At 45.5% G+C, this 27,288-nt stretch overlaps 1 protein-coding gene across 4 annotated transcripts in view; it reads left to right on the top strand.

Moving 5' to 3' along the window:
- The window catches only part of LOC8039012, a 154,380-nt gene extending 127,938 nt beyond the window's left edge, over nt 1-26,442 (top strand). For 3 of the 4 annotated variants that reach the window (XM_029966623.4, XM_029966625.4, XM_029966624.4), the window contains exons 12-17: nt 949-1,166; nt 5,249-5,431; nt 7,949-9,331; nt 14,107-14,896; nt 16,155-18,975; nt 23,962-26,442. In XM_029966623.4, coding sequence (XP_029822483.2) covers nt 949-1,166; nt 5,249-5,431; nt 7,949-9,331; nt 14,107-14,896; nt 16,155-18,975; nt 23,962-24,619 — 6,053 coding nt within the window. In that variant the 3' untranslated portion in view covers nt 24,620-26,442. The remainder of the gene's footprint in view (nt 1-948; nt 1,167-5,248; nt 5,432-7,948; nt 9,332-14,106; nt 14,897-16,154; nt 18,976-23,961) is intronic. The other variant, XM_029966626.4, reaches the window with a different exon arrangement.
- The last annotated feature ends 846 nt before the right edge of the window (nt 26,443-27,288 follow it).

The following is a 27,288-nucleotide window of genomic DNA, read 5'->3' as shown; positions in this document are numbered from 1 at the left end:
AGTGTTACTGGACTGAAGCAAAAGAATATGGAACCATTGCTGAATTTGGCAACGTCGATAACACGCTGTAAATGCTTTATTTTCACTGTCTTGCCTATCCACATTGAGCCACTTTGGGGAAACTATAAAATTTCTCGCTTTCCGAGTCAGTTCTGAAAACTGTAGAAGAGTGCAGCGACGGCAGTGCCTCCGGGTGGGGGAAATACCGCCTATGGCTACATAGTTACACTGCTCTACAAAAAACAGCACACGGAGCATAAAAAAAATGGCGCCGTACCGTGAATTAAAAAAAAAATATATATAAGTCGCGTCGTTGTATAAAACGTATCGAGAAAAATGTTTAAAAAAAAAAAAGCCTCTTATACACCAGAAAATATGGTAAACACCCAATAATGACATTAATACAATTATATTGTAGACTATCACCTTACTTAGTAATTATCTGTGTCAATATGCATTAATAAAAAACCTAAACAAATTTTCGGCCCAGGAGAATTAAATATTTACTTTTACATCTTGCAACAATGTATTTTTGCTGAATCTGCTGAATCTTCAGAGAAGTTCAGCAAAAATTCAGCATTGCCGAATCCCAAGATTCGGCGCCGAATTGTCAATTCAATAAAAGTTCAACCCGTCACTAACGTTAATTAAGAATGTAAAGGCCCATTCACACACTTGTGCTTGATTATGACCGCCTGAGACAAGACCGGTTTTTAAACCTCTTGTGACAGCTTACTACCGGCTGTATAGCTGAGCAGCCGGTCGTAAGCTGTCACAAAAGACCTAAAGACCGGCCTTGTCTCTGTCGGTCGTATGTCAAATGCAAGAGCGTGAACGGGCCCTAACAGTCTGGTTCTATGGAGTAAATTAAGTACACATTAAACTCGAGAATTTTTAAGTAAAGTTGGGCATACTGTCAGCTTTAGTGGACCTTTGAAATTTTTTTAGGTGGACTTCAGGCGATAGCAGAGCTGATCCAGGTAGACCAGAACAGCCATGGGAACACTGGCGACGCTGCTTGCGTCACCCTACGTCGTTACGCCGGCATGGCGCTCACCAACCTGACGTTCGGCGATGGGACCAACAAAGCGCTACTCTGCTCCATGAAGGGCTTCATGAGAGCCCTCGTATCCCAACTTCATTCGCCCAGCGAGGACCTGAGACAGGTGACAGGGGAATCCTATCCGATGATACGGGGAACAAACATGCTTAGACCCACCAAGATGCCTTATGATAATAATGTACTTATACTGTCTCCTGTATTCTCGCAGCATTTAGTTGTTGTCTCTCTGAGTGACGCCTTTGACTTGAGTGTGATGGGGCATGGTGCACCATGCCCCATCGTAACACTAAAGTCAAAGGCATCACTCAGAGAGACAACAACTAAATGTCGACACAAGTTGAGAATGTTAAGGTCCCATGGGACCTTAACATTCTCAACTTGTGTCTGATGTTCTCAAATGTTCAGCTGCAGAGCAAACAGGGGAAACACGACACTTGGAGATGATGATGATGATGATGGAGATGAGCCTGAAAAAGTTGCAAAATCCTCCAGGACTTTTGGCAGAATCTTTAGTTGGGTGCTGGGTGATTTCTGAGAATCTAGCATTTTATTTCATATTTCAAACCTGCGTCTCTCTTAAGTCTTCTCTCTAAAGGCATCCAAAGCCTTTTGAATGTTTAACAGTTTTTATTTGGTAAAGATACCATATCTACTTACTACAGTGCAATCCACTTATAACAATAATGAGAAAACCCGAAAATTCAATTGTTATAACCAATTATCGTTGTATCTGGACTAGGAACTGAGCGTTTATACTCTAGAAACTCTAGAAACTGATTGTTATATGCAGTACATGGTTATATGTGGTATCGTTATAAGTGGATTGCACTGTACATGAATCATTTGCTTACTGCTTATGGGTAGGGTTCACCTGCCTGCTTTCCCACAGCCCATGCATATATATATATCCAGTCATTGGAGCCTATAAAAATAACTTGAGACAGAATCTCACAAAAATGCTATATATCTGCATTGCAGTGAGCACTCATGTGTGGAATTGAGTGCATTCCATATTGTTGCAGTTAATGTTCTGCAAGAAAATGGAAAAAAAAAAAATTGGTTTGTCTGCGTGTTTATACACAGCCTAGAACTTGGTCCGGCTCAACGGGCGACGAGTCTCCCAGCTGTAGATGAGAAATTTAGCCAGTGCAGTACAACTGCTAGCCAGGGGTCTTCAACCTGCATCACGCAGTAGTGATACATGACAGCACGCCGGTACGATGCTCATCCAGATCGAAACGGGCAGGGGTGCAAGAAAATGGACATGCAGGCATTGTTTGCCAATCATGGTCCATTGCTGAAAGGAGGGAACTGCCCTCCGTTTCCATTAATAAAAGAAGGAAATTCTTCCTTTCATGGGGGGGCAATCAGAGACAGTTCTTTTGGGAGAGGGGAAAGAAGAATGTAAGGAGGAATGAAGGGTTAGGGAAAGGGGTTTCTGCACATCAGAAGACGATTCTGTTGGTTGGCCTTTAACAGTGCCTGCTCACTGCTACACCTGATGCAATTTAAAAGAAGGATGCTGGACTAGAGTTCTCAAGTGTGATTTATATGGAATTTGAACCCAGTAGATTTAAGTTTGAAATCAGTTTTGCAACATACCATGCTGTGATTTTGCTTACAAATGGCTAGGTGGTGAATATTTTTTTAATTTTTGAGTGAAAATATTAATGAATGAATTAACCTCATTCACAAAAGAAAACTCCCAGTGCATCTATGCTATTGCATAACTTGTGTCATAGGGACAGCAGCTCGGTGCTTACATAATTGCTATCGTCATTGTTGTTTCTGCATCCTCCCGAGCACGATTCTGAGGATTCTCACTCCATTTTCGCTTCCACTCTCTATTCCACTCCCGTCCTTGATTTATACTCCATCTACGACGAGCTTCCTTAGTGCGCCGTAACTGGAAGTCGCTTTCTTCGGGCCCACTACAAACTGAAATACCGCCCCCTCTCACAGGTGGCGGTATTTCAGAAGTGGAAGCAGTGTCACGCAACACAAATACTGTTGCTCTAAATTCGGGAAACGTTTGTGGCATTCATGTTCCATGTAGATGCTAAAAAAAAAGGTTTTCTGGAAGTTCACTGTTTCTTCAAGCAAGAAGAAACATTGGCCTCAATTGTTTACCACAGCAGCATATGGGGCATACTTATAAGGGCAGGTCTGTTTGGCTATATGTATGGTGCTTGGAGTGCATGTCCGAATGGTGTCTTTACACAAAATGGCCCCTCGATCTCCGCCCGAACTGACTTGCTGGACAGTCCACGGAAGCTTCGGCAGTCAGGAGATGAGATGCCGTGACGACGGCGACACTTGCATTTCCGCGTGCTTTTACAGCGGCAGCTGTCAGTGGCCCGTTCTTCCGGTTTTGCAATGGCGTGAGACGAATATAAACAGTTTCCCCGCTAAATTTGGCGGGAAAATTAATGTCACGTGACCCGACGTCACAGGGCCCACAGACAAATTCGGGTTCCTCGCTAAATTTGGTGGGAAACTTAATGTCGCATATCTACGAACAAATTCTGGTTCCTCGCTGAAAAATTTACGTCACGTGGCCTATGTACCAATTCAGTTTCCCTGTTAAATTTCGTGGGAAATTTAATGTCACGTTACCTATGCACCAATTCAGTTTCCCCGCTAAATTTGGCAGGAAAATTAATGTCTCGTGACCCGACATACACGTAGCAGGGCGCGTTGGATAGACTATAGTTCACACAGAAAGAATACAAACACTGAAAAAACGAGGGACAGACACTGACAGTTCTTTCAATGAGTAACCAAAGTGGTTTTCGCAGTGCGATGGGCGTCGTATAAATATCGTTGCTCGTTGAAAGAACTGTGAGTGTCTATCCCTGATCTATTTCAGTGTTTTTTATTCTTTATGTGTGGACTGTGACCTGACGTCACGGGACCTACGGTCAAATTCAGGTTACCTGCTAAGTTGAGCGAAAAAGAACAAAACAAAAAAAAAGTGAGCCATTCTACTTTGAAGGTGGATGACCAGCAAAGCTATTTAGCACACGACGCAGACCTGCATTGAGGGGCTGGAGGAAACTAGACATGCATGACGGGACCGCCACCCGGCTGAAAGCAGACGCACGCATCGGAATCGCTACCCCGGGAGAGCGGAAGGAAAGGAAACTAGGCACGCAAGCGGCTTGGAACAATGACAAAGAGAGGGCGGTGCGAGCGTAGACATTGCTGACGAGGGTCGCACAGCGGCAAATCTTCGAGAATTCTTTATTATCTACCTGAGAGCCTACTGATCTTGAAAATGGTGCCTATTGATAACTAATCTACTGAATAGACGTATTGCTAAATTATCCAAGCATCAAGGAGATTGCAGGGAATGGTGTTTCATGCCCCGCACGTACTGGCGTCTGCAGCTATAACTGTTCTAAATCAAAAGCCTAAAACAAATGACATCTTGCACGTGCGTTCGTCAACGCTTTATTTTGGTTATTTACTTAGAATCTTTTATACGGGGAAGGCTTGCACGTGCGGCGCGTGCGGCAATGCGGACGTAGAGTTTTTGGTCACTGTGCACGAAAAATTCATGGAATACTAGCCATAAACAGCTTCACTGTAAAATTTACGTCACATGACCTATGCACCAATTCAATTTCACTGTTAAATTTGGCGGGAAATTCATGTCACGTGACCTATGCGCCAATTCAGTTCCCCCCCTAAATTTGGCGGGAAAATTAATGTCTACAGACATATTCAGGGCCTACAGACAAATTCAGGTTCCCCGCTAAGTTTAGTTGAAAAATTCACGTCACGTGACCGCCTGTGCACCAATTCAGTTTCTGCGCTATATTTGGCGAGGAAATTGATGTCACGTGACCTGACGTCATAGGACCTGCAGGGAAATTCAGGTTCCCCGCTAAATTTAGCGGAAAAATTTACGTCGCATGACCTATGCACCGATTCAGTTCCACCGCTAAATTTGGCAGGAAAACGCCCCATGACCTTGCTGCCGCTGTCTAAACGCATTACGTTGTGTAATCATCACACAATTTTTTTTCCGAAACTTCCGCAACCAATTGCCAGGATTGCGACATTCGACAGCATGACACTCCGGCTTTTGTGATGTCATTTGTTAACACTTTGGGACACTTTCGATGCATGGGCAATATAGAACGCCAGTCAAAGACGCGTTTCTGTGGTGCTGCACTGCAGGTGACGGCAAGCGTTCTGCGGAACCTCTCCTGGAGGGCAGACTCGTCAAGTCGGGAGACGCTACGAGAAGTGGGCGCAGTGGCCCTGCTTATGAGGGCATCCATGGAGGCCAACAAAGAGGCAACACTCAAGAGCATCCTTTCTGCACTCTGGAATCTCTCTGCGCACTGTACAGCCAACAAGGTAGCCTCCTTTGCACACTCATGGAAGTAACATTCCTGTTGGTTTTGCAAGTCCTACTACTCTAAAGGGAATCTAAAGGGTCCTTGAGCATCTTAGACATGAGAGGGTCACACACATGGGGGCACAAGTGCAAAGTAAATGTCTCAAACACACAAATTTCCTTCCTTTTACTTACTGATTCGAAGGGTCGGAGGCAGTACAGATGAGACTAGGTTTTAGCGATCTAAAAATAATGAGAGAATGAGCAACAATGCAATAAAAATAGCGCAGCTATGACAGCTCTTTGTAGCACAAAGGGTTACCATAATATCCCGGGAGATAGCCCACCTAAATTCGAAAGAAAGTTGGGTGAAAATAAGGAGTGGGCTAACTTTCAGTGTGCAATCGAGAGAAGTTGAAAAAATTCTATTTTTAGGTTATTTGTCCTTCCCAAACTTGCTCTTGCGGCGAATCAATGAAACAAAGATGACTACACTTCACAGTCAGCAATGTTCGCTTACATCCCGCCATAGCTAACTAGACGCATTTACGCCGAGGTCGTCATTGATCCGAGCACTATGATTACTAGGAGTGGGCTATCTTTCAGTGTTTAAAAAGAAAAAGCAAATCAAGCCAAGAATAGGGGGTGGGTTACCTTTCGGGGGCGGGTCATCTCTCATTATTTTATGGTAAAGTGCAGGAGGGTTCTTTGAACCCATTGAGGTGTGGAGGGTAGTCCTAAAATAAACTTTCGCTTGCAGGGCACATATCGACTTTATGTTAGTGGTCTATCCATGCTGACTATAAAGTTGTGTTGGAAACCTTCTGCTGACCAAGTGATTACTGTAACATATCTTACGAAACAAGCAGAGACGAGATAGTGTCCTATGTTGCAAAAGATATATGGTAATGGTAAGTTGTTTTTCATTGTTGTAGTACTTGCAGTGTTGCATCAGCTGTTTAGAAAGAATGAAATGTGAGGGGTAGTTTTGGAAATACATTCCGTTTCTGAGTCGATTTCAAGTTGAGTCCTTGATTCTAAATACCAGACATTGATTATTGCAGTTTAGAATTGACGGGGGTTTTGTAGAACAGTAATTTTAAGGAGGCGGGAATCATTCAATCTATAGCCGATTCTCTGTAATTTTTAAGCTGACTGAAACGCTTTATCTTAAAATGTCCTTCCGATGAACAACAAAAAAAAATACGCTCAAATTACACATTTTTTTGAGTACTGCTTATGATAAATGGTCCTTGACTTTAGCATGTCTCCATTGACATAAGCATGCCACCATAAGCGTGCAGTACAAATCATGAACGTGTCGAAGGGTGTTGTCGGTGTTCTCTTGTAGAAAAAAGCTTTACCTCTAGAATTACCAACGCGGTCTCTGCATACATCAGCTATGCAATGGTTGCTAGGCCTAACCACTTGCACGATTTCACTGTCCTAAAACAGATACGCAGATCATGGCATGTTTGTTGTGTTGTATCAATAAACAAAATGTCCCCGAGGGCTGTGCGATTCCTCCAGCCTGGCTTTGTTGGCCGTGCGCACTCCACACTATTTGTCGCTTCTGTAGGGAGAGTGCCAAGGATAATACTAGCCACCCGATGGTGGCACCATGGCACATGCACGCTACCATGTTTGACCTGGCTTTGTGGCTTGTTTGGCCCAGTTGCTTGGCTGCATTTATTGTTTGCTGTTTAATCGACCATGCAAACAATAAATAAAAGCAGTAAAGCATGCGTTCTGTTTTAGGTGCAGTTGGCAGAATCTTGAGGCTTTTTCATGCTTCCGAAGTTACCAAAGTTTTGGAGCATGAAACAAAATTTTTTTAATTAACCAGGCTCGGTGGTTAAGCTTCACGTTGTTGCATATTTTAATGCAGAATGTGTTTTCAGAAAGAAATGTTTTGACGAGAACAGAATAGCATGGTCAGGTGTCTTTACAAGAAATGCTTTGTCCCTCACTGGGAATCGAAGCACGAACTTTTCCTTCATAATCTGATACCTTATCTCTGCACCGGTGGAGCGTCTTTGATAAGCATCATTACAGCTGCTGTGTGTAATCGGCACCAAAAGTCAGTACAAGCGAGTGATTGCTGGGCTGATGAAAGGGCGACATGTGGCGCTCCAGCCGCGTCAATGCAGTGGAAATAAGGTTATCTGGCAGGTTTCATTTTCAATGCACGAGGGAGGTCTAAGACACCAGCCATTCCCGAAGCATTCTTTCAGGATTGTCGCTACTCTGCCTCAGGCTTTCGCCGGCCATGCGTGAGTGCACACTTCTTTTTTTTACTGTGCACTCTATTTGCTTTTTCATTGAAAGCAGTGATATCTTTCTTTTAAATGCAATAGCATTTGTTCAGCTACCATAAGCCATTTTACAAAAAACAATTCAGTTATCATTACCTCTACTGCAATATGGCAACATCCAAATGAAATTTCGGCAGCTCAGAGTAGTAGTAGCCCTTTACGATCATATCCACTTTATCTCGGGTGCCTCAACCTCTTTCGAATCTTCTCTACTTTTTGTAGGTGGACATCTGCAATGTCGAGGGTGCACTGGCATTCCTCGTAAGCACGCTCACCTACCGGAGTCAGTCCAAGACCCTGGCCATCGTCGAGAATGGCGGCGGAATTCTCCGCAACGTGTCCAGCTACATTGCGCTGCAGGAGGAGCATCGGCAGACCCTGCGCAACTACAACTGCCTCCAGGTCCTGCTGCAGCAGCTCAAGTCCCCCAGCCTGACTGTGGTGAGCAACGCCTGTGGCACACTCTGGAACCTTTCTGCCCACTGCCCCCAGGACCAGCGCAGCCTCTGGGAGATGGGAGCGGTGGCCATGCTACGCAACCTTATCCACTCCAAGCACAAGATGATTTCCATGGGCAGCTCCGCAGCACTCAAGAACCTCCTCTCGGCCGGTGCGGAGCTCAAGCTGACCGACTGCGACGGCCGCAACAACAACAATGACGACGAAGATCGCAACGGAAACGACAACCTCCCGTCTCTGGCGGTGCGCAAGCGGAAGGCCTTGGAGACCGAGCTGGACGCAAGCCTTTCCGAGACGTGCGACAACATTGACAGTCCGCGCGCGAGCCCGACGGGAGAGCCCCGCTTTGCGTTTGGGTTCCAGCCCGAGTTGCTGGAACGCTTTCAGACGTACCTTCCTGGCAGGATGTACCACAGCGTAGCCGGGGAACGGGTGCCTCGCTCGGACAGCCGGGACAGCATCGGCAGCACGCATTCGGAGCCGAGCCACCTGAGGCCCCCCCAGTCCGTCTTCTCGAGGCAGCGCAGAAGGGGAAGGCACTTGTTCGAGCGGTATGGGCACGGCCGAGAGCTCGGCAACCTGAACCTGACGCTGGCCAATTCGACCTCTCACCGTTTGGTGGAGGAAGACGCAGAGGTAGTCAATGGGAACGAGATGGAAGTACCAGTGGGTCATGCGCTGCGCATCTCCGAGGTCTCCGGAGCCTTCGGCAAGTACGGGCCTCGAACAAGCGAAGACCACCTCCGAGACCATGGCGTGTTGTGCTTGGCCGGATTCGAGGAAGAGGACGAGACAGCAGACTGCTCGTCGTTTCCTGTCAACCCGACCTCTGGGGGGCCAAATCGCTTTTACCACTTCGACCGGACTGGCAGTAGGTCCCCCGAACGGGGTCCCCATCTAGTGACTGATATGCGGCAGGTGTTTCAGCGACCACAGAGCCCAGAGTCTTCACTGAGGGGACTACGTGTGCAGTGCGCCAGTGATACGGTGATTCTGACAGATTTAGGAAGCTTGGAGGACATCCCCGACATGGTGGGTCAGCAAATTGCCGAGAAGCACAAGGAAGCACCAGGGGTCGACGAGAAAGAAGAAGATGAGTGTCTCTCTGAATCCGATCTCTTCTCTCCTACTCGCCGAAACCACAAGGTGGGTTTGCAGAATTCATACAGAAAATTTTTGCCGTATCATTTACCGTGTTTGCACGATTCTAAGGCACACTTTTTTTTGCCAAAATCGGTGCCCAAAACTACATGCGCGTTACAATTGAAACCAAAAACTGAAACTCCAGTACTCGGTATAAGATGGCTATAGCCCCATCGCCATTGTGGCTGTTTGTTTACATTCGCCATTTTGGTATCCATCTCACACGCATCCTCTTGCGTCTACGGACTCGTGTCTGCTTGCCGTTTTAAGATGGAAAAACAAAAAGAAATTCCTCTTAGAGGTTTTATTTAAACGAAAGGCCATCATGCTGGCGGGAAAAGATGAGAACGGAGCAGCCCTGCATGGCCTCACAATCCCAGTGACCCAACAAACTCATAAAGTATTGTTTGGAAGACAACCCTCCCAGAGGCTATGGTTGCACACTCATAAAAGTGCAAAAGCAAAGATTACCTTTGTGGACTGCGAAGACCCATCCTTGGACTCTGACAGCAATGACTAGTGCATGCCATTTATGCATTTCATAAAATCTGTTCTATGAGGTATATGTTCAATCTTCATTATTTTACCTGCGTGGTAGAATTGGCAGCAATTTACTTTTTGAATATCTGGAAGCTAAATTTGCCTGCGCGTTAGAATCGTGCGAACACAGTATTTATATATAAGCACTCTTTTTTGACATAACTTAGGGAAACAAAAGGAAGACACAAAAACAAAGACAACACAAAATGTCGGAGACATTGTGTTGTCCTTTAAAGCGGTAGGTTTGTAGGGCCAACCAACTTTAGAAGTCTCATTAGTACAAAAGCTGTAGGTCGGTCAGTTTGTAACCACTAAATGATCTTGAAAAAAATGGCAACCAGTGCCAGGGATTGAACCCCCGTCACCGGCGTGGAAGCCAAGTAAGCTGCTGACTAAGCTACGGATCCAGCATGAAGGAATGGGAGGAGCAAAAGCAGGTGGTGTGAGAAAACGTGGAGCAGGGGGAGTGGAAAAGGCAAGAAAGGAGCAGAAACAGGTGTAAAGAGGGTGTGCGAAACGAGGAGGGGTGGAAAGGGCAGGAAAGTGCACTTTCCCTCTCTTGGTGACCCAGGAGATTCAGTGCAAAAGCTTTGTATCTGGAAACAATGGTAGGATGTAATCTGTATCCATACAAAACCTTGCCCTAGGCACCACCTGAACTGAGAGCACCACTCACCCCAGGCACTGAAAGACTAAGGGTCATCCTGCCCTAGGTACTACCCAAACTATAAGAGCACCACCCACCCTATGAAGCTACCGCTTTTAAATGCGTTTGGCAAAATGACCAAACATGCGACCAATATTTTGTCTTCCTTTTCCCTGTCTCGGGTTAAGTTAGGTCAACTATTCACTGGCTTGCCCGTGCGCTCACCCTTTCACTCTTTTTCACCCGTTTATCGGGCCACTTCTTTATCTCGGTCACACTTCCATTCTTTCTATATTGCTGTGTTAGCCAACAAATAGGGCTGGTTTGATCTACTTGCCTATTGAAAGACACTTTTCCCAATGAGTCTATATCAGAAAAAAATGGAGTTTGATTTTACGTCCATCGGCGAGAACAAAATTGGAGGATTGTAGCAAACTTTTGCAGTCGCTACGCTCGGCGCCATCTATCTTGTGCTCTGTCGTCGAGGGTAGTGTAGCTTCTGCAGTGCTCCAAGCTGACAAAGCTGCTTGTGCAAGTGCATGGGAATGAGACTAGGGGTGTGTGGAATGCGCCTCCGACTTGCGTGTTTACAGTGTCCTAAAATCTGGTCCCCCAATTTCTGCATAACGACGTCATCGAGGTGTTATGCTGTCACCGGCTGCGATCCGGGCGGTGTTACAGCAGCAGTGCTGGATGCGGCGGACGCCTGTTCCACTGCAGGTTGCTCTCCAGCTTGGCAGTCCACAGAAAGTTTGGCATTCGGGAGTTGGGACGCTGCAACGGCAACACTCGCGTTCGCTCATACTTTTTTTTTCTGTGAGTTCTAGCACCAACCGCCGAGATCGGGACATCCGACAGCATGACACACCGGCTCCCGTGACATCATTTGTTGCCACTTTTGATGTATGGTGCGGGGTAGGACGCTAAACACACCGGCGGAAGACTCATTCCAGGCACCGTAATGAGATGCAAGCTGAAACCGGATACTCTCGCAGCAATGCAGGACTGCAGCACTGTAGCAGCTAAGCTAAATTAGGATGGCGATGCAGGCGAGTTGGTTCATAACTTAAGGGGGGACGCTGGCTAGAGGTTGAAATTTTGAACTACTCAAGTGATCGGAATGAAATTTTCAGGGGAGATTTAACTTAAGATGTAGGTGTACTGTGCAAACTTTCAGCTCTCTAGGACAACTTTACATACCTGCATAAGATGATGTGTCACTCTTCGTTAAGAAATCTATAATATGCAAATGAAGCTATTAAGCATCATTTTAACTGCTTGAGTATAAAGGGGAGGGATGTGGGACTTCGGGCTATCTAGTTTTTATAACTCAAATGTAAATATTTCAGGAAGAGTGATTACCTCAAAATATGAGATGCATATCTGTCCTATGTCAATTTTTGAAAATATGTTCTTTTCTCAATGAGGACTTTAATGTAAAACAAAATAAAGTAGATAGCCCAATTCCCCAGTAAATTTCAGTTCCGAAACATCTTGATTGTGGTATCAGAATAATTTTACCTTCGAACAAAAGATTCCTTCGTATGATATTTGCAGCAAAAAGTGGAACTAAGAAAAATGCATTCAAACATTGAACTCCTTTACTTTGTTACTGCCTGACAATGTGTTGAAAATATTTTATATCAACGGAACTATTTGGCGCATGGTTATGAAATTTAGTGTAAGGGTGTATAATTAGTTTCTAAAACCAAAAACTTCAAAATTGAAAATTAATTTTTTCAAAACATTTTGAAGCTTAGGCCCATGTCCCCCCTTCAGAAATTGGGAACAGCGCGCAAAAAAGATGAGGACAACGTGAGGAGAGCACAGAACAGGTGCTGACTATCAACTGAAGTTTTATTGAAAACGTCTGAAACAAGAAAACACCACACAACCAACCAACGCCGTAACTACCAGTGGCATGTCGCTCACCAGGCCTCTATAAAATCTATCTCTTTTTTGTATCAATAAACCGAAGGCTGGCTGATGCAGTGCCCCGAGCCAGATTTTCCCATTGTATGCGCCTCCAGCACCGCTCTTTGCACTTTTGTATGCCCCCTGCCAATGATTATGGTATCTTTGAAGATGGGGTGACACAAGCAGTCTCTGCAGTGTACGCACAAGTAACCTCCTGTCATTGACCGTAGGGAAAGGACATGTTCACGCACCCTCTTACATTGACACAGCATCGCAAAAAAATGCGTGAACATGCCCTTTCCCTGTGCTCTACTCTCATTGTCCTCGTCTTTTTTGCGCACTGTTCCCAATTTCTTAAACTAAGCTAACCTGGTCAATGTCTATCAAAATTGTTGACGGTGATTATAGAATAGAAATATAAACTTTTGCACATTTCATCCTTTACCGGAGCCTGAACTTGGCGGCTGAGGTGTAGAACGGTAGCTCTTTGTCAGTTACTTTTTTCCCCAGGCCTTTCTTTTTATAGGGTCTCTACTGTACCTGCTACCCCCACCCACTCCCCCTTCATACTAATGAGATCCAATATGTGTCCCCTTTTTGCTTCTTAATTTTTGCCAGGGGCCATTCAGCTCTTTTGTTTCCTTTAAATTCTATCCTTGATCACTTTCTTGCACACCCAAGTTTGAAAGTAAAGTCGGTGTTGCCCATTGCATCATGTCGGACTTGGGTTTTGAAGAGATGCGTGCTTGTAACATGGTGACCCAGTGAGGGGACATGGTTCACCATCTTCTTAAATTCTTTTGATGGACATTTAGTCTGCAAATATTAACCCTTTGTGATTTGAAAATTGCATCACCTTCTTTTTAGACAGCACTCCATTTCTTCTTTGGTCATTCCATTTGTCATAGGGCAAGTTAGATTACAAGTTCTTTTTAAGGTGTATTAGATATCAAAATGAGTATAAAATCCTTTTGTTTCTTGTTCAGCGACATGTCCTGTGTGAGGCAGTGACGCATTGAATATTTCATTCAGCTTGCATACCTCCATGCCTACAACGATCCATTCTTTTGAGGCCTACACAAAATCTTGCTGTGTGTGCACTTTGCATTGTATCTTTATTTGTCTGTGCTCCAGTAGATTAAGTCGATCTTCAACACAATCTTTTATCAGCTTCCATGTACAATGTCTTCTGTGGTATGAGGATCTTCCCATTGTATATTACGTACATTAAGAATTTTTCTTGTCAGCATTCAATGGGATCTGTCTTGCAACCGGAAGAAGCATCAGCCTTGTCAAAGATTGCTCTCATTGTAGTTATTGAATATTTGAATCATACCATTAGGCATTGCTTTTCGTTTGTCAGATGACTCATATGAGGTTATTCCTGTGGTATGTTCTTGAGTATGTGTTCATTTGTTGGGTTGGTAGATCTGACCTTCAAAACCTTGTTTATTTAATTAATTTCAGGATTTCACGCTAGAATTTGCTAGATTAGGTCTTGTAACACCAGCCACGAGTTCTATTAAGCAAACCAGGCCCATCACATTATTGTCCCTGTGGTCAGAAAATCTGTTTTAACTTAATTAAGGTCATTCTAGTAGTCAATGCCATTTGTGACCATCGGCTGTCTTCCGTAATCCTTGCATGTCTGAATGGCACTTGATGTTTTCTTCAGGAGCCAACGGAAGCCGATCGGCCGCAGGGCAGCACACCGAGAGATGGGGTCCAGGGCAGCAATTCAAACAGCATGACTGGCTCCCTCAGAAGCAGTGGCATTCCCATAAAGGCTGGTATTCCTAGGCCTTCAAAAGAAGAATCTGTCGCACCACCTCGAATCGCCAAAGCCATCAACAACACAATGAAGAAACCATCACAAGAGTCAAGCCTTGAAGCCAAGTCTGTTGCTGGCCGCCCTAATCCTTTTTCGCGAGCTGCTGGTGACATGAGTAGCATCACGTCTGACAGGCCGAGGTCCCCTCCCCCTGTTCCCCCACACCAAAGTGCTCACCAAATTCAGCAGGGTTCTACACTGTCGCAGCTGTCGCTGTTGACCAAGAGCGATTGTGCTCAGGAGCAGCAGCAGCAGCAGCAGCAGCAGCAGCAGCAGCAGCAGCAGCAGCAGCAGCAGCAGCAGATACAGCAACAGCAAAGACGTAGGCATGGATCTGGCCAAGATTCTGCTCCATCACAGCAACATGGCACTGCTGGTAACGCCGCCAAGCGGCCCACGGGTCACTGCTGTGGTTTTGGGCACTCTGCACCGAGCCCCTCCTTGCACGAATACATTTATGGGAAGAAGAAGGGCGGTGCCAGGCCTCCGGTGGCCGCCAAACCTGTGCAGCTTCAGCAGCAGGCGGTTCCTGTACCTCAGCCTCGGCCAGCGGACGACCCTTCTGAACCTCATCTTTGTGATTCTGCTAACAGTCTTCCAGGTTGCTCTGCAGTCACAAGGATTCTACAGCCAGGTATTTATGTTTCTGCATTCCAGTCTCCAATCTTTAAAAGGAGGCTGAAGTGGTTCTTGAAAAAAAAAATTGCTCTACGGTAAATTTGGACACGTTTTTGTGTGATAAATATGAATATAATAACTGCTGAACATGTATGTAAATGTGAAAAATAAAATGAGGAAAACGAGGCAAATTATGGTGCCAGTTGTAGAAGGGTTTGCATTCGGGCTAGTTAGTTGAACATGTGTAAGGATTAAAAGCGCTAAAAAATGATGGATGAGTAGAAGAGACACACACCACAGAGCGCAACTGGTTTAATCTTTAGAAAAACACACCCACCGCAAAGCCGACGAGACACACATCCCATTCACTCCGATTGCCACTCATCACATTTTCCGTTTTCACAGTGTGCATGATCGTAAATACAAAAGCTCCTATTCATACAGGGTCACTGTGGTGTGTGGCTCTTCTACTCGTCCATCATTTTTTGGCGCTTTTAATCCTTAAACATGGTGCCAATCCTGACTGTTGCTTGATGAAGCACATCAGTTTTTCTGGCCAGTGCCATCCCCAGTATTTCTTTATGTGACATGTTTTTTTTGGCTCGATTTTCTATGCAACAATTTCTTTTGTGTGGTTGTGTAAAATATGCCCGGTACCAGTGAAGATATTATCTCTGTGGGTGTGAGTGGTACCACAATGATGTCAGCCCAGGGAAAGATGTTATTTCAGCAATATTTTGAAGGCATTTGTTTCTTGCTTAGCTAGTGTGCATAAAATCACAAAATATTAAAATTGTGATACCTGTGATGCTGAATGCCAAAGGAACAAGAATCAAGGGTTTTGCTTTAAATACAGAATCACTTCTCCTCCCCTGTAAAGTCTGCATTTATGTCTGTCTACAAAGCTGTGGCAAGCCGTTATTACTCCAATGCTGTTTTCCGATGGGACTATTCGTGTTCTACCATCTTAGGAAAATGACAAGGTTTACATATTTTATTGATTTTAATTGCTTTATGAGTCTTACATTTGTTTAAAAGGAAGTCGCTTTAGAATTATGCTTTTAGCTTTTCTCAAGAGGAGTGTCAGGTACATAAGCAAAAAGCTGCACAAAATACATTTTCGCAATTTATAGTCCCGTTAATTAATGCTAAGCCAAGGGTTCTTTGGTAGTCAGATGATTTTTTTTTTACTGAAAAGAGTCGGGCAATATAATTGAATGCATAAAAGGCTTATTTGTACTAATTGGAGGTATTCACCCCTTCTTACTTCACAGGCCATCTCAGTTTTGTAGCACCATCTCAGCCTTCAAAGTCCAACTTACCCCTTGCACAACTTCCACCAGAACAGGAAGCCTCCTCTGATCCCCAAGCAGAAGCACCTGTTGTCCAGGACTTTCAAACTGGAACATCAGCAGGTAGCACAGGTGGAGGACACTTGAACCAGTCCAGTGCTTGCCTGCCCCCTGAACTTAGCCTGTCAATAAGAGAAAAAATTGAAAAGTTCAACAAAGCTCAGAAGGGTTCCTGCCTCCCTCAGAAGAGGACCCCTGGAGCACTCCAGCAAAGTAAGACCAGGAAGACAGAGTCCAACTTGGGCATGGCGAGTTCCAGGCTTCGAAATGACAGAATTGTTGACGAGGAAAAGGGTAAGGAGGACGAGAAGGCTCAAGAAAAGTCCAAGTGCGACATTGCCTGTCTTGCTGTGGGAGAAACAGAGCAGGCAAGTATGACAGAGAGCTGCCTAACAGGGACTTCTTCGTCCAGTACCACAACTTCTACCACAACCTCATCCACATTAAAAGTGAGTCAAGTACATCCCTCTCAGGCTGGGACAAGTGGCACCTTGTATGCTGTATCTCGGCTTTTTGATGAGGAAGTTCCAGCTGTCACCCTGAATGCGGGCAATGCTGCCTTAGAAGCAAGAGCGGTGAAGCCAGAAATTGAGGATGAGATGATGCAGAGCACTGTCAGCCTGATGTCTGATTTGGAATGTGCCAAACCACCATCTCTTATGGGAGACCTGCTGTCTATGAGCATGACAAGCAGTGGCCTATCTGAAGATGTCTCTTCTAATGGGAAGAATGGAAAGGTTCCGAGAAGAAAGCGTGTTCCAGAAACGGTGCGCCGTGCTTTGGGTGGCTCATTGGGATCTCCTTACAGTGATTCTGAGTTGCTTGAGCTTGTAGGTCCGCCATCAGCCATGGGGTCGATAGAAAATTTAAGCATCATGAGCCAAAATGGGAATTCAGAAGAGCTAGACAATGTCAACCCCCCATCAACAATGGATGACATTTCACTCAGTGGGAGCTGCATGAGTCTAAACAGCATTCCAAGCGACGACGACGATGCTAACAGCCAGTCTAGTCCACTTGCTCCAGAACCCAGCGTGAGCAAAGTGAAGCGAGGGAGTGATATCTCGGAGAGGTTGAATTCAGCTGCCAATATGGCTCAGGTGTACTCCAGGGAGCTCAACACTCTTATGAATGGTAGCACGAAGAGCAGCAGCGGTACCTCAGAAATGCTTGAGCATGTGCAACCCCCATCTGTCTATCAAGACATAAACCAGGTGACTTTTGAAGATGTGACAGAAATGGGATCAGACGGATTCGCGTCGGACATTGAGTTTGACGATGACCTGATGCAAGATGACGATGCTCCGCTTACATCAACAACTGAAACTCTTCACCCTAGACAGGTTTCATCTTTGATGAGAGAGGAACAGTTTGGGGATAGTACCGAGAACCTTGCCAGTACATCGGCTGATGTGGAACCTTTGGAATCTGATGATCACATTTCTGCTGCTGCAGATGACATTACCAAGGATTACGAGAACAGTTTTAAGAGCATTTCGAACTCTGAAGGACACCCTGGAAATAGACACTGTCTGGGAGCAATGACAATCAGACAGGCAAGGGAAAGATTTTGTGATAGTTTTCCTGTCGACAGAACAGCTTACAAATTGGATGATGAAACTTTTTCTTTGGTGTCTAATGACTCTGATGTAGCAAATGTGGAAGAAATTGTGGAGGCAGTGGCAGTCGAAAGAATAGAAGCTGAATGTAAGCCCTCTTTTTCTAGAGGTCCTAGGATTGTGAAGCCTATCAATAGGGACACCATTAAACAACTTCAAGAGAAAAAGGAGCAAGAGAAGGCTACCTCTGGTCCTGCCGTAGTTCGAAGGAAAGAGTTCTCCCCCTCCAGGCCTGGAGGTAAGCGAACTGGGTCCCCACGACAGTCCATTTCTCCAAACTCGTCTCCAATTAAGCATACTAAAGCTTCTGCCCTACGAGCTTCACAGAATCAAAGATCATCATCAGAAGGTCCACGACAGGTCAAGAGTTCCTCACCCCAGCGTTCTGTGCGAACAGCGCCGAGTTCGCCAGGTAGGTCGTCACTCGAGAGACTCAGCATAAGGACTCCGAGGATCCACACCAGAAGCATCTCTGCTGTCGAAAGCTGTTCTGCTCCGAAACCATCCGTCAGACCGAAGAGTCTGGAGCAGGTTGTGACTGGGAGTTCTGTTAGTGCAACAGAACCACCTCCTTTGGTCCGACAGGGCACCTTTACGAAAGACTCTCCCACCGATTCGGCAGAAGCTGAAAACGTTGCTTCCGACATACCAAATGGACGGCGTGCCACAGGTCGGGAGAAATCCACGGAGCGTGAAAACAAAAGTACTGGTGGCAGTCCGAGACACAAAACGCAGCCCACGAAAAGCGCTTCGGCATCGAGTGTCCCAGCGGACGCCGGCCGACTGTCTTCCAGCGCCGCCGCCGCTCATAAGAGGAGAACCATCCCGCAGTCGCCCAGCTCCCAGAGTCTAGGCGGGGACGAGAAGAAAGGTTCGTACGTGCGGAGCCTAAGCAGCGGAGGGATCCTGAGGGTGCAGAAGTCTGGCAGTGCGGCCAGCCTGACGTCCCAGTCGAGCTCGGGCAGTGCTGCCGCGCCCTCCAGGAGAGCAGCCGTGCCAAAGAAGGAGGCCATTCCTAGCAAGATTGCATCTCTCTGGAAGAGGAAGGAGAGCTCAAATCCCGTTGCCAGTGGAGTCGCAAGTGCTGCTAGGGCTGGCGTCAAGGCAGCACCAAAGCTTGACAGGTGAGATCGATGTACTAACTGCATCATCATTGTCCATATATATGAATCACGCAGCGTCGGCTGCTCCGCGACAAGGTTATGTAAAACTTGAAACAGAATAAGAAAGCACAAAAGCAACAACGCACACATCCACAAAAAGCAGGTCTCGGAGGTCGCAGCTTACACGCCTAATCGCGCACCTCGCAGTCTTTGGTTAAGTTTATCGCGATCCTCGTGATCCCCACAACCCTCAACACTAATATAATATGCGGGTCTGTCGGTACTGGCATCAGGATAGGGGATTTATGTTTCCTGTAAACTCGTTGTGGTTGTTGTTGTTTTGCATTAGCCTCTGTGCTATTTGATTTGTTCTATATTTGAGTCTCACCCTGTCAATGTCACAGTTCTTTACGTGTGGCAACAAAGATTGACCCCTGTCATATTTGCTTCGGGGTGCGAGAAGGAGACTGAATCAGGGGGTGCTTGGGAAGGCAGCGCTCCAATCACGTTTTGGAATGTTTCAAAAGAATTATTAGAGATAATATAGAGTAGCGGTTCTCAACCATCAATGTTTCGCGGACCCCTTGTGGATTGGTGGAGATGATGGAGGACCCCGTTCGTGGTGAGCGGAAGGGAAATGTATAGGTTAATTATGATGATAATTTAATAAAATGATAAATAAGAGCTATTGTGAAGTAGAATTCTCTCATTGACATACACTTGAAAAAACTCGCCTGAAAACTGAAACATATTTCTTTTCGATTTGAAAAGAGACAACTTTTATTGCCGGGCTTTACTGATGAGGCAGTGCTTCGCGTATCCATCGAATGCTTCGCGGACTCGAAAGGGTCTGCAGACCCCCATTTGAGAACCACTGTTATAGAGCATGCAGAGTGTGTAACTAAAATTAACCATTTTTTTTAATTATTAGTACGAGTTTCTAGGAAAGAAGTCAGTCCCAGTGGGCGTCTGGTGTCTCCACTGTAGGTGAGAAATGGAGCCAGTGCAATACCACTGCTAATTTTGGACATTTGGAACAGGTGATTTTACGAAGTGGTGAAACTTCAGCAACATTAAGTCACCGAACTGCAGTCAGAGAAAAGGTTTTTTTTTTGGTGAAGCATTAATCTCACGTTTTTGTAAGCAGAATTTGTTGAGCCATAAATCTCCGAATTCATTCAATGTGAAATTCTGAATCAGCCGTCACACATTCTCGAAACAAAGAAGTGTTTCAACCCTCTTGAGTGAATCTTCTTTCTCAGACACACAGGCATGTCTTTTTTTTATTTCCAGGCACTATGTAAAAGTGCAAAGTTATTGGTGTTTCTACGAAAAATTATGTTAGCAAACAGTCTCATGATTATGGGCTTCCAATGTACTTCTCACATAGAACTGTTTTCTTTTTGCTCGGAACTATCTCTTGCAATACTGTTTTCAAACAATATCTCCTCTCCTACTTTCAACCGATCAAAAACTCCCGAGGAAAATATTACCGGATAGCGTTAAGGTGCTCGTGTCGCAGAATATCGGTGGCGTGGCAGAAAAGCCGGTGTCGGTGGCGTGCCGCAAAAATCCTGATTGGTCGATAGGGTCATGACGTCACAACCACATGACCTCGCGTGGGAATTTCAAGCAACCCAGAACCCTCATGTGACACGTGACGTCATGCGTGGAATGAAAGTGATTAAAAACAATGCGAATAAAAGGTCGTCGCTAGTAATTCGAAAAATTCGAAAAATTTTAGGTGGGATGTGCACCCACGACCCTTCGGTTGCGAGCCAGACACGCTACTGACTAGGCCACGTACACACTTGCATGGCTTAGGAACGAACTAGAGTTTATATGTTTCGCTACCGCGTTCCACTCTTAAAAGGCGAAACCTAAAAGTCCTCCAAGATATCTTTTTTAATGCGTTAACTGTTTCATGGAGCGGAGCCGGCGGCGTCTGTAACCGCGAACAACGCGAGGAGCCGGCAGTTCCTGTAACCGCGAAAAAACGCGAAATTCCCAGGCGCCGGCGGCATATATAACCGCGAGAAACGTGAAAAATTCCCAGCCAAATGACTCCTATGAAGCCCTCTCCATGGCGCAGCGGCCTGGCCGTCGGTAAGAGGGACAGGGTGGCCGGCAGAGCCCGCCCGGGCAGCTTTGCAGCAGCTGTGCATGGACGCCGCCATAACTGACCTTCAGTTTTTGTTTCCTCTTATTTCGTTTATTTCACTTCATCATTACCATAGCAGGCCAGGTTATTGCCACATTAGATTCAACTGAGTCATTTTCTAAAGCATCGGCCTTTGTAGAGGATCGTCAACTACCGTTTTAGTTGCTCGGCATCTCGGTAAGACAAGAGAAGGGCAGCAATGGCGGCTGTAATTTGGCGCGTGTGTAAAGCGTCTATAGGTTGCCCGGCCGGCCTCAGCGCGGCACTCAGCTTGTAGGAATACGCTGCATGTACGAATGCTTTCGCATTCCTACATGTTAGCACTCTTAAGTGTTTTTTTTAAATATATAAATTGATGAGACAAGAAAGGCAATCAGTAGAACACAATTTTCCAAAACATTGGCTCTCTCTGCATGTCAGTGGTGAATGAATGGATGAAAATGCTTTGCAACGCAAGCATCTAAAGAAAAAAAAAGAAAAGGAAAACCAGTGACAATCCTCTTTTATTTCAACACTTTTTAATCGATTAATTAATTGATTAATTGGTTTCGCTCATTCCCATATAGATATTTTTTAAAGATCTTAAAATTAAATTGGTTACCTTTGCTGAATATGTAATGAATGGTAGTGTACAATTTCAGGTTTTAAATCAACCTTGATGTTTAGTTCAGATTCCAGAACAGTCAAAAGACACCCACACTCATAAATGGTTACCTCAGCCGCAGAAGTTAAGAGGTTCAGTGGTGAGTTGGTTAATGGTAATCGGAAATAAACAGCGCGCAAAAATAGACAAGGATGAATGGAAGATGCGAACGACACACAAAAGTGCTTGTATCGTTCACACCTTTCCTTCCTCGTTGTCTATTTTTGCGCGCTGTTTATTTTCGTCAAAGAGGTTCGTTGATATTCTCCAGCAATAGCAAACTCCTTTGATTTTTCACAATAGTCTCTGCTGCGCTGAACGGACACTCGCACAACGTTGAAGTGGACGGGACACCTATAACCTTCTCCGCTTGTATGGAATTACAAATCTCGTCGTACACTTTGCTTTAGGTCAACATTTTATTTAGTTAACCAACATACAGGCGTACTCGTCTACGTCTGCCGTGGTGGAAACGTTTAATTTTTAATTTTCTTGATCGTCAAAACTTAGCCGATTAAAAAAATTAAGTGTGATTAAAGCACTAACCGGTTAATCGGTAGGTTAACCAACCAAATGCCCAGCCCTAGAAATTATCTGTTGTCACATCTCCACAGCCTTAACACTAGTTGTCGTCGTACTAAGTAACATACCAGAAATATTTCCCGAAGAAAATTTGAAAAGCTGACATTTAGTTGATTGCAGATATTCCCTTTTAGAGCGCAGCTCTTAGGCGCCCGTTTCCGGCTTGAGCGGTGTCGCCGTCGACGTAACCGCGCGGTGCATTATGGGTAAATTTTCCCGAAGGAACCCGAGGTCCTTTGGGAGGACCTCGGAAGGACCCCGGGTTCCTTCGGGAGGACCTCGGAAGGACCTCGGGTTCCTTCGGGAGGGCCTCGGGAGGACCTGGGGGTCCTTCGGGAGGACCTCGGGAGGACCTCGGGTTCCTTCGGGAGGACCTAGGGGGGGGGGTCACGTGACGATGACGTCATCAGCGATGATGACGATGCGGATGCCGATGACATCATCAGTGACGTCACTGATGACGTTATCAGTGACGATGACGATGGCGATGCGGATGCCAATGACTTCATCGGCATCCGCATCGTCATCGTCTCTGATGACGTCATCGTCACGTGACCCCCCCCCCCCCCCAGGACCTCGGGTTCCTTCGGCAGGACCTCGGAAGCACCTCGGGTTTCTTCGGGAGGACCTCGGAAGGACCTCGGGTTCCTTCGGGAGGACCTCGGAAGGACCTCGGGTTCCTTCGGGAGGACCTCGGGCTCCTTCGGGAGGACCTCGGGTTCCTTCGGGAGGACCTAAAGGGGGGGGGGTCACGTGACGATGACGTCATCAGTGATGATGACGATGCCGATGACGTCATCAGTGACGTCACTGATGACGTCATCAGTCATAATGACGATGGCGATGTGGATGCCAATGACGTAATCGGCATCCGCATCGTCACCGTCACCATCACTGATGACGTCATCGTCACGTGACCACTCCCCCCGAGGTCACGTAATCTCCCAGGTCACGTGACCCCCCCCCCCTTCCGAGGTCAACTGGTCCCCCCAGTACCCTTCCCTCCTCCTCAAGAGCTGCGCTCGAATTCGGCGTTACAGGGAGTTGTAAACGGCTTTCATTTTTTGTTCAGTTCTTTGTAAGTCGATTCTATGATTTTACGGCTTATGAATGCCATGATTCCTGATGATGGCATTAATAAAAAAAAATTATATAAATACAGTGTAAACGCGAAACCCCGTGCAACAATTTCGAAAGTTTAAGAACAGACGATGAGACACCAAGAATATTACTTAACTGAAACTTTACAAAGAATAACACTGAGGTATAATTCAGTTATGATAGTAATGCAATTAATGCAAACGTGCAAGCGAGCTGGACAAGTATAACGATTATAATCACTAGAGAAGGGGGACAAAGGGCAAACCCAAATCTTTAAACACAGCTAGTTGACTGGTGCGCGACTGAGAAAACCCGCCTGGTCCTGGTATCAAACCGGGGACTTTTAGCTGTGTTTGGAGATTTATGTTGGCCCTTTGTCACCCTTGTTCCCCGTCTCCAGTGATTATTATCAGTATAATTCAGCACTGCTTGTTGTAGAAGAGGCGATTTGAAGTTTGAGTCGGAGTAAGGAAGGGACGATCCAGCCTCCACAACAGGCAGTGTATCCTATCTTCCACAGAACGAGCCGTCCAGAAGAACAACAGCAGGTAACCGCGAAGCCAATCCTCTGCAGGAGCTCTACCTACGAGAAACTGACGGACGTCGGAGTAGAGTCCTCAGAGTCCAGGGACACGGTAGCGTCCAAGGTGCCTTCCAGAGCCGGCCACTCGCAGACTGGCAACAGATCGTCGGTCCCTCCAGCCAGCAGCAAGCCAGCCGTCCGGCCCAGCGGCTTCTGGAAGAAACTGGCGGAACCCCCGACGTCCAGCAAGCCACTGTTTTCCGGCGGAGCGCCACCCAAGCGGGTCTTTGGGTCCGGCCGCAAGGTCTCGGATGCCTCGTCGCACAGTCCCGTGGTCTCGCCTTCCTTGCTCCCGAGTTGCAAGGAAGGTGGTAGGCCCACCGTGCTGGGGCTCAAGCTGGGCGGTCCGGCGTGCTCGCAGATACCAGCTCTCCAGAGTCCGAAGAGCCACCTGGCATTTGCGGCGGCAGCGACGGCAACAACAACACCCGGCGAGTCGAAAGCTTCGTCTCCCGCTTCGGCAGTGGTGTCGCCATTCAACTACAAGCCGAAAACCCCGACGACACCCGGTGGCACTCGCTCCCTGATCCCCGGGCCGATGAAGATGACCGGCGCTCCGCGGTGCACTGCAGAGCAGGAGCTGCAAGTGAAGTAGACGGCTTGGGTTGTTGTTTTCGTAGGCCTGGGAGGGTTCTGGGCTTCGCAGGTGAGGGTGGCGCATTGAGTTTGTGTGTGTGTTTTTTGTTTTGTTTTTTTTGGAAGAGAAGGCCCCTGCATTTGTGGAACTTGGTGCGCGATGGTGAAGAAGAATGCTCCAGTTCGGTGCGGGTTTGTTGAGTGCTATGCTTGTGGGGTGGATGTCTAAGGACCAAAAGGCCTTTTTTATTATTATTTTGACCCGTGATACAGATGTTCTTTTTTTTTTTTACAGAAGCTACAGTGCCTTTTTAATTGATTAATTTGATTAAGTATTTTATGCTCCTGTCTTGTTTATAACATTGATTTTCAAGAACTTGATTTAATATTAAGCAAATAAAAGTGGGTATGATTGTTGGCCTTGTGATAATAAATTGGTGGCATTTGAAGCAAAGGAAATACTTCTACAAATTGCTAGCCTTTTTTTTGTGTGGTTTTAGTGCGTTACCTGATAATAGCTTAAAAATGAATAAAGATCAGCAATTATAATTTTATGGTAAAAACCTAATTAAAATAGCTAGAATAGCTGAATAAAGTTCCTTTTGTCGTGAATATAAAAAAAAACAGCCAAAACACTGTAACCATTCTTTTGTCACAATATTTATTATTCAAGTTCGACAGTTCATTGTAATAATTGTTTTTAAAGTGTATTGTAAATTCTAAGCTTTTTTTTTCTCTAGGTCTTGAAGTAAGTAATCATTTGACACCTTCATTGCTACGCAGTTTCTGAGATGAAATAATAATAACATTGTTCTTTTCTTTTGTTATAAATATTTATAATTAGTTTCTTTTGGGTTTAATCTGAGGAAGACTGAAATTATTTTAACAAATCAGCAGAAAAAAAAATGTTATCGATCTTTTTTTTTATTTTTGATTGTGAGAGTTTAATGTGTGTTCTAGTTTAGTGCCTCAATTTATGAACTTGAAAATGAACTTGGAATTAAGACTCCAATCTAGTCAGTCTTTGAATGGCTTTGTGATGGAATTTTCTTGCCTTTTATTATTCAGAAAGTGCCTTGGTTGATGTGTTGATTTTAGTGTACATGCCACTTGGCATTTTACTTTGTTAAAGGCTGTGTTTAAATACCTAAAGTTTGTAATTTAATATGTTGCATTAATTTTTCAATGCTTGTTTGAAAGATTCAGATCAACAGCAGAAGGACCCCAGGCATTTGGCTACCTTTGTTGGAGAACGGAAAGAAGGATATGTTTCGAAGGGCTGCGGAGGTTGGAAGTATTCTCTTTGCTGCCAGAATCTATGACTTAGGTAGTGTTATAGGTTTTGGCATGTATACTGATATATTGTCTGTTTTCCTTGCATTTCCCGTCATATTGTGACTTTTATCCATCTTCTCGTCGAATTCTACCAGCAACAGCATGGGAACATCTAAATTACATTTAGCATTATGCCATGGCATTGATGCAGTCTTTATGTATGTAATATGCTATGCCACTGTGGATATTTTAGCTTGCATTGTTCATATCAGTTGAGGCTATGCGTCTGTGTGTACATAATTAAGCAAGTTATTGCTGGTTGCTTGGTCAGCAATTTTATGTGAAAAGGAGTATTTTTTTGTTTTTTCGCCATACCTTGAAATTTACTTCCTCTCTGTGCAGCTTCTAAAATTTTATGGAGTGCATCAAACGTGTGATCTGTGTACTTTTAGTTACAGACATGCTATGTCTGTTTACTTACTGTTCGTATACATATGAGTTATGTTTACAGTCATGATCTACAAACGAAAGGCCATACTTCAGGAATAAACTTTAGTCACAACAACATTGTATTCTTGCACCTGCATTTCGTGGCTGACTCCTGTGTAGACCGAGCACTTTTCTTCGTGCATGGTTCAGTGCGGCCAGGGACAGATCCAGAAGTGCTTTTTTTTTTCGGGGGGGGGGGATAATTTGTAAGGATACTATTCTCCCATTCTTTCATGTCACCGGGGGGTCCACTCATGCCAAATTGCCCTCCGAAAAGGGGGGGGGGGGGGGTCGACTTTGTTTGGGGGGGTTGCGCCTGCCCCCCCCCCCCCCCCCCCCCCCCCTTGGATCCGCCCCTGAGTGCGGCTGGGGCCCGGGGGCCGAGGACCCCGAATATGAGCATCGAGTTGTGACACTTATAGATATGTTGCCCTGCATTGTAAATGTGTCGGGTGCTTAGGTGATGTAATGTCCATATTTATTTAAAAAAAAACACTAATGGAGTCCTCACTTCGCCGATATTTATACTATAATGGTTGATTTGGTTTTGGATGTTAGCGGTACAAATTTAGGTTAAAAATTTGCCTTTGCAAAAAAGATTACCTTTGGGAAAATCATACTCACCGCATTGCTTTTTGTTTGCGCACGGGAGCGCTAAAGTGAACTACTAAGTCGTGTTTAAAACTAAAGGTATGGAGTGGCCACATCAGTACGCACAGCGCCATTATTGCGTTTGCCTGCTATTTACAGCTCTAAACTAGAGTCAACGCTGCCTGGTGTCATAGCCTCCTATGCTGGGGTCCTTGATGCACAAGCTTAAAGGGCACCTCCGCTTCATTTTCATATGCCTTATTACGCGAAAGTTTGGCGGCGGCGGCGGCGTGACGGAGCGATGGCACCAAAAATGGCCGACGGCACAACGAG

Source organism: Ixodes scapularis, unplaced genomic scaffold (assembly GCF_016920785.2).
Source record: "Ixodes scapularis isolate PalLabHiFi unplaced genomic scaffold, ASM1692078v2 PGA_scaffold0__279_contigs__length_252992795, whole genome shotgun sequence".
In the NCBI taxonomy this organism is placed as follows: Eukaryota; Metazoa; Arthropoda; class Arachnida; order Ixodida; family Ixodidae; genus Ixodes; species Ixodes scapularis.
The sequence above is the reverse complement of the archived record's forward strand: the minus strand, read 5'-3'. Positions and strand labels throughout refer to the sequence as shown.